Source organism: Hordeum vulgare, chromosome 3H, assembly GCF_904849725.1.
Source record: "Hordeum vulgare subsp. vulgare chromosome 3H, MorexV3_pseudomolecules_assembly, whole genome shotgun sequence".
Classification (NCBI taxonomy): Eukaryota; Viridiplantae; Streptophyta; class Magnoliopsida; order Poales; family Poaceae; genus Hordeum; species Hordeum vulgare.
The window spans coordinates 590,343,922-590,351,361 of NC_058520.1; the positions used below are offsets into that span (position 1 = coordinate 590,343,922).

Genomic DNA, 7,440 nt, shown 5'->3' on the forward strand with positions numbered 1-7,440 from the left:
GACGATGTCGAGGAGATCTCCGGAGATGGTGGTGAAGAACCACAGGATGATGGTATTGTCATCGTCGCGCCACTGTGGATCGGACAGCCGGTCGGCGGCACCGGCTTGGACATGAGTCTCGGCGTGGAAACGAGCGAAGAGGAGGTTCAGGTAGTTGCGCCAGCGAGTGAAGTTGGTCCCGTCCAGGCCCAACTTGAAGTCGATGTAGCCGGCGATGCTATGGGGAAGGCCGCCGGGGGGAGCGGTGGTGGTTGGTACTGATAGAGGGATCTGGCAGAGAGGGTTTGGTGGGGTGGAGGCGAGAGGTAAGTCGCCGTTTTGGGACAGATCGGGGGTATTGGTTGCGCGAGGGCGCTCTGCAGTAGCTACAGCGGCGGCAGGGTCTTCAGCGGCGGTGGAAGGCTGGCCATCGCCGGAGTCAGGGGGAGATGGGGAAGAGTCGGTCGACATGGGTGAGAGAGAGAGAGAGAAAGCGCCTGGCTCTGATTACCAAGGAGAGTAAAACTGCCGATGCTTGTTGATAGGTGACTCTGGTACATATACATGGAGGCACGTTGCCTGCTCCCTACATGCAGGGAGTGGATGAGATCGTGGTGGTTACAACGGGAGACTAGGTCCTATTACAATAGTAGTACAGCCAGTACAAGTAGTACAAATGTATGTCACGGTACAGTAATTCACGTGGCAATTTCCCTATGGTCTGCACTCGGCTAAGCTGTACTGCCACCTTCTAATCTGTGCTGATCTGCGAGCACATCAGTGATCACGCTGCCATCCTTCCTTGGCAGTAGATGCTCCTCCAATTCTCCGACCACCGACATGAACTTTTGAGATGACTAGTAAACGTGCACGTGCAATGCACGTCTTGACTAACAAACATTATATCAAACACCGCAAATTCTAACCGAATGTAGGAAAACTTTCTAAAAAAATTGAATCTTCATATGAAGTGCATAGCACCTAATAAGTGACTAATGCAAATAGTTTGAAATCTCATTCTTCGTGAATCAACAGGTCTCTTGGATCAGAATATAACATCTTTTATATAGTTGTATCCATTTTATGATCTCTTATATAAATTTAGAGGTTATATTATGGGGATTGCTAGGCATCCACCGGTGGATTTGTAGTAATCATCGGCCACACGATTAGTCGTCCGATGTATGTGCGTGCACCGTTCAATCATCAGCTCGGTCGCCTCCATCCACCACATAAAATCCTGAAACATCGTTCTGGTTGCAGAAACAAGCACGATGTCCCGGCCCGTAGGATCGTGAAGTCGCCAATCGTCCGATTTTTTTCCAGAAAACTTTTACAACACAGGTCAGGTTGCAGAAAGCTTTGTTCTTTGTCTTTTTGCAACATAGGTACTATTGCAGAAAAAACTTTTGCAACAAAGGTCATGTTGGAGAAAACTTTTGCAACATAGGTCAGGTTTCAGGAATTAATCGGTGAAACAACAAACCGGTTGCAGAAACAACTGTTGACCGATCTCCTCGCACGCTCCGCTTGTCCCCTCACCCACTCTTAATTCCTAAAACAACGACGGCCTTGCAGAAACAGCGACCGTGCTGCAGAAACAATTCCTGAAATAACGGTCGCGTTGCAGAAAATATTGTATGCAACTCTTGAAACAACGGTTGCGTTGCAGAAACGACGACAATGTTGCAGAAAATGAAAAGGGATAGATGGAGAGGGAGAGGTAGGATACGGGATCCAAAATCCAACCGGAAGGTACCCAGGGATTGAAGCCCTTCCACCCACCTCGGCCTAGTACTCGAACTTCTCACCCATCGGCCTACTCCTCCCCGACAATCTTCTCGGCAACTTCGGAGGCACACCTCGCCCCGACCAGCCCGCCCCTCCCGGCCTCCCACCAGACCCTCGAACTCCTCCCCTGCGACACGAGCGCGGCCCGCGATAGCCCCCACGGCGGGCTCGACTGCAGCACCGCCACGGACGACTGACCCAGGGTCCTGCTCAGCGCGGGCGCCATGAGAGAGACAGACGGCACGGGGCCAACACCGCTTCAGGAAAAGAAAAGATCGGTTGGGGAAGAGATAAGATGAGGGACACACGTCAAGCATTTGAGGTGGTGGATGCCTAGCGCTGGATCTGCCGGTTGATGAGAAACGTTTCCTTTATATTATTTATAGCATAATTCAATCAGAAATTGGAGTCCTCTTGTTGGAAATCAATTATTTAAGATATTTATCACCATTCTTCATATGCATGCACATGCGTGCAAGTAACATTACACATATAAATGTTGCTTAATACTCCCTCTGTAAACTAATATAAAAGTATTTAGATAACTAAGATAGTGATCTAAATGCTCTTATATTAATTGACGGAGGGAGTACAAATTAATGAACTTCGATACCAACAAAAATATGTAAAGAACTATTACCATGAGAGAGAAAAGTGCCATTCACAAAAGCGAGAAGAAGGTTGTTTGACTATAGAGTCGATTTGCCTTGAGACATTATGATGAGTAAAACAAGCAAAAACTACATCTGTAACGATAATACGTCGCAACCACATTTGAAATCTTGGAGTTGTTGGTCAATGATACTCATTTCCTAAGCACAGGATAAGTGCAATGTTGTTTCCCTTCTCATTGTTTTGCCAAATCAAAGTTTGAAATAATTTCGTGATCATAGAGTGGAAGTGCAGCCTTCTTATCCCTTCTTATCTATGGAATTGAAAGCTCGTAATGTAGAACAACAAGAAAAGCTTAGACACAACATATAGCAATATACAATAATCCCGAAGCTATCAGAAAACTTGAGATCCCAACTTTGCACTAAGTAATGTTGAATTAGAACCTCATAAAATGGTTCATTGTGACTAAAGTTTCGGGAAAATAATCCCTACATTTTACTCCCTCCGTTCCAAAATAAGTGTCGTTGATCTAGTATAAAATTTGTACTAACCTAGTACAAATTTTGCGACACTTATTTTGGGACGGAGGGACTACATGTATTCTCTTCACTAAGTATTCTCTTCACTAAGATAATTTGATGCATGAAAATACTTTGCCAGTACTAAGACCTTTCGTGCATGGCTTTAATTGGGCAGGAGAAAGTGTTAATGAAAATTTGGCAACCCACGGAACATATAATCACATGAGCTCGAGATTAGAACAACACTTTTGCTTTGTGTGCACATACATCTTGAATGCTAAAAAATATCGATTATGTTACCTGAAAATCAAGAACGCAAGGATAAAGCAGATAAAAAGGTAAAGAAACAATGAATGATATGAAGATGAATAAAGAAAAAAAGCCTTTTAGCTAATGTTGTATCCATATTGTTTTAGTAGCATTAAACAACAACAACAATGCTGTTGCTATTTGGTTCATATCATCCCATATAACACATTTTAACACTATCTACTGCAAGACTACTACAAACAATGTGTCCATATGTTTACAATATAAAAATCTGGGTATGTCCTATAAAAAAATATGCCAAGGGGTGGTTGCCCCTCTGGTCTTGTTTTTTAGATTGGATTAACGAAATTGCCGAAATTAAATAGTATTCATACATAGTTGGACCAACAATCCTTAAAACCTGATACTATTACTATAGAGTTATAGCAAGGAATTAATCAAAGGGGCTCACAACCCGAGTTAGAGTGGGAATCAATCAAACTTGCAATTTGAACAAACTGATAAGGCCATGCAATTGACGCCTTCAGCTTTAGCATGGATGAGGCTCACCTGCAACTTGAAAGTGAGGTGCAGAGGTTGTTATAGATGAGGCAGGGACACTACCACAATGTACAACTTGAGAACTTGACCAAAGACATCTCAACTTTGCTAGATAGTGCTACCATTCTTGACTATATGCTATATAGTAGGCTTCTTTGTATTGCAAATATATGTAGAGAAGACCAGAAAAACATGTACGACATCAGAAAAAACATCCAGGCGGACGCTAGTCGGGCTAACCTATATGAAACAGAGAGACCAGGGTAAGCGATAAATGGCCAAATCAAATAGTTACCAATCAACTCCGGCTAGCAGTGGCCCCCAGTTGTGGCTCGGAGGAACATGCTAGCATCATAGTACGGGCGCCTGGCCTGAGCGGCATCCCCCTATCTGGGTGGTCGATAATCAGCCTGAGCACCGACGATGACTCTATTTTGAGTGGCGCGACGATCACCCTCTGCAAACAACAATCATTTATATACAGTGAAGTCTGATCTTATGCCATCTTGGACGTATCGAGATTATCAGTTAGCATTCATGATAATCCTTACTTAATCAATATATAAAAATATTAACATGCAGTCATCTAAACTAAACTATATGTAGGGTTCAATATCTCACCTGTGATCCAAATGTAAGGCTCAATATATCACTCGACAATCAGCCTCAACACCGACGGTGACTATTCTGAGTGGCGCGACGATCACCCTCTGCAAACAACAATCATTTATATACAGTGAAGTCTGATCTTATGCCATCTTGGACATATCGAGACTATCAGTTAGCATTCATGATAATCCTTAATTAATAAACATATAAAAATATTAACATGCAGTCATCTAAACTAAACTATATGTAGGGTTCAATATCTCACCTGTGATTCAAATGTAAGGCTCAATATATCACTGAATGAAAGGAAAGTTGCAAACCGAACTTGACTCTTCGTCAAGGATCCGGTGTTTCTAAAACCCTGCCCTTCTAAAGGAACATCGTCAAGGATGGAATCCCATCTGTTGATACAGGACGTGGAATAACTTGAATATCATTACTACACAAACCTGAAGTCTGCCCTTCTAAATTCAGAGAAGATAACTGTTAATTTTACACCAATTTCTGGAGGTTTAGCATTCATGATACAGTGAAGTCTTCATAGTCACATAATTTAAAAATAGCTAAAATTTTCAAATATGGAACCATTGATTATAATTTGCACTGTAAATGTCAGAAGATATCACTAAGTAGTCTGAATTTACTATAACTTCTAATCGGTTAAATGCCAAAATTTCATCATAAAATTAAGTCGTCTCATAAGTAAATAATGGAATTTTATAAGCAATACACTTCATCTGTTGATCTTACATCAAGGTCTACCACAAAGACTGGAGTTATCGCAGATGAAAACGTAATTCAGTTCTTTGATTATCTCAACTATCAAGGGTTTATATTTTGCAGCTATTATTTGCAAGATAGAATAGATACTACTATCAGAACCGGCAAAAGAAAAATTGAGAAGTACACAAAAAAATTATGTGTAAGGCAATGTCATTACCTGACCATTCAAGAACCTTGGTGCAATATGGGCTGAATTTCCAGGAACCACAACACGAACTACATTTGATGTTACGATCTGCTCCTAATTTTCAAGAGAGGTCATCGGAAAAGGCATTGATAGCATTAAACCAAACAACAAACATATCAAAAATCACGAAAACAATTATGAAAGTCCACACACTACCATAAAATCTAAGAAATTGAGAAGTAAACGTGTACTTCTTAATATACCAATGCTACTGCAAGTAATACGTGACTTCACAAAGTCCTTCCGAAAAATTCTAAAATTGTTACATTTCACTGACAATGCGAACAGAGGGATGGTTCTTACATGTTCGGGTACATCGTGATACACATTTCCAAAACCAGTTGTCATTAATGGTTGGATCTCAATCAAATTCAAGTGAAAATTTTGGTCCTTTGGCCGAAACGAAAATTGAAATCACTGAATTTCCGTGAATTTTAGTGATTTCGCTATGGCTAAAATATTTCTGAAACAGAAATCCAGAACCATGTTCATGGTAAGCTAACAAGCCAATAGATTTCAGTTAAAAGTAAATAAGCTTCGTGACTGACCAGGCAGCCAAGATCTCCGAGGCCTAAGATGCGCTCGCCGTCGGTGACAACGATGACCTGAATACTCTTCTCCGGCCAGTTCCTCAGTACCTCGAGTACTCTCCCATGCCATCAGCAACAAGAATACCACACACGTGTTTCACTCACTTGAAGCAGAAACCGGCCAGAGGACATGTGAAAAATGAAGTGAATTATCATCACAAACGTGCTTGTCTTGAGACTGATGTAGAGACCCTGCGAGCGCCTGAAGATGGAGACGTACTTCTCGCACGCCTCGGCAACGGTGGGCGTGGAGACGACGGGGAGCAGCTCCTCGACGTTGTCGATCATGAGCTTGTAGAAGAGCCTCTCGTTCCTCTCCTGGAAGCAAAACATATGAAGGGCATGATAAGTTTGATGCACATTGCCTTGGGAGAGAGGATTGGCAGGGGAGGCGACCTGGAGTTCCATGAGGAACATGTAGCGCTGCAGGGGGGCTCGAGCTGCCGCACGTTCTGCAGCAGCCACTTCTCCTGGAGCTCCTGGGGCAGGACGACCGGAGGCAGCAGGCCGCGCAGGTAGTGCGCGTTCCGCTCCATCTCCGTGAACGACAACCCCTTGTTGTGCCGCGGATCCCTCAACAGGGAGTGGCCGCTGCAGATTAATTAACCAAGTAACAGCAATCAATCGACGGTGAACAGAGTGCATCAATGGAACAAGGTGGCCGCCGTCTGTCTGTCTGTCTGTATGTACGCACCTGGCGATGCAGACGACCCACGCGCATGACGGGCTGGTCCTCGGTGGCGCGGTCCTCACATTCCATCCCAGGAAATTGCTCAGGTTGTACCAAGAAACTACAGTTTTTTTGGGATAGAAGACTGGACCAAGAAACTACAGTTTAGGCGGCGAATGGATCCGCCTCAAGATCCAAATCTCTTGGCATCGAAGGCGGCCCGGACGACAGAGGAGCGAAGAGGCGGGGGGACGGACCTGGATGGTGGTGTGGAAGATGGTGGTGTGGATGATGGTGGTGTGGACCTGCTCCCGCCCCGGCTCCGGCTCCGGCTCATTGCCGGAGACGGCCACGGATCGCCGCAGCTGCAGCCCCCTTCCCGGCGGCCGCGCCGCAGTCGCCGCCCCCTCCCCGCCGGCGGCGTCCTCCGCGGCTGAATTCATTCACCTAGAAACAAAGTCGCATTACAACGCGGGCAGATCTCGGGCACCCACCACGGCTTGTAGTTGGTTGGTGAAGTATGTTCAGCCAATTGTAATTGCTAAATACACCCAGCAGACGGTGGATTAACGAGGGCTGTTAGATTAAGATCTGTGGGATTAATCATGGGGTGCTGATTGATTGTTTTTTTTTTTGTGGGGCGTTTGATGAGGTGTCTGTAGTGTAATTCTTGTTGGATTGTTTAATAGTAGTATAGATAAGTTTCCATATGCCTCCCATTCATAACTTTCCTAGAATCCAACCCATTGATTGTTGTCACTGCTCTTCGGAACCTCGATCCTGATCGTGTTTGTTTGGCTGCTAGTACCATCCTTATAACATACTCCCTCCGTTTCATAATATAAGTCTTTTTAGAGATTCCACTAAAGAACTACATACTGATGC

At 44.1% G+C, this 7,440-nt stretch overlaps 1 protein-coding gene across 4 annotated transcripts; it reads right to left on the minus strand.

Moving 5' to 3' along the window:
* Positions 1-2,811: 2,811 nt before the first annotated feature.
* On the minus strand, positions 2,812-6,834 carry LOC123440884. Of its 4 annotated transcripts, XM_045117425.1 has the most exons (9): positions 6,813-6,834; positions 6,580-6,700; positions 6,282-6,476; positions 6,053-6,203; positions 5,266-5,349; positions 4,591-4,726; positions 4,338-4,426; positions 4,012-4,173; positions 2,812-3,206 (listed from the first exon to the last, which is right to left on the minus strand). In XM_045117425.1, exons 2-6 carry the CDS (start codon positions 6,643-6,645, stop codon positions 4,695-4,697), a joined length of 528 nt encoding a protein of 175 aa, XP_044973360.1. In that variant the 5' UTR covers positions 6,646-6,700; positions 6,813-6,834; the 3' UTR covers positions 2,812-3,206; positions 4,012-4,173; positions 4,338-4,426; positions 4,591-4,694. The 4 variants fall into 4 exon arrangements, with proteins under 4 accessions (XP_044973360.1, XP_044973362.1, XP_044973359.1 ...); XM_045117427.1 differs by having other exon boundaries at positions 2,812-4,173; positions 5,266-5,343; XM_045117424.1 differs by having other exon boundaries at positions 2,812-4,173.
* Positions 6,835-7,440: the final 606 nt, after the last annotated feature.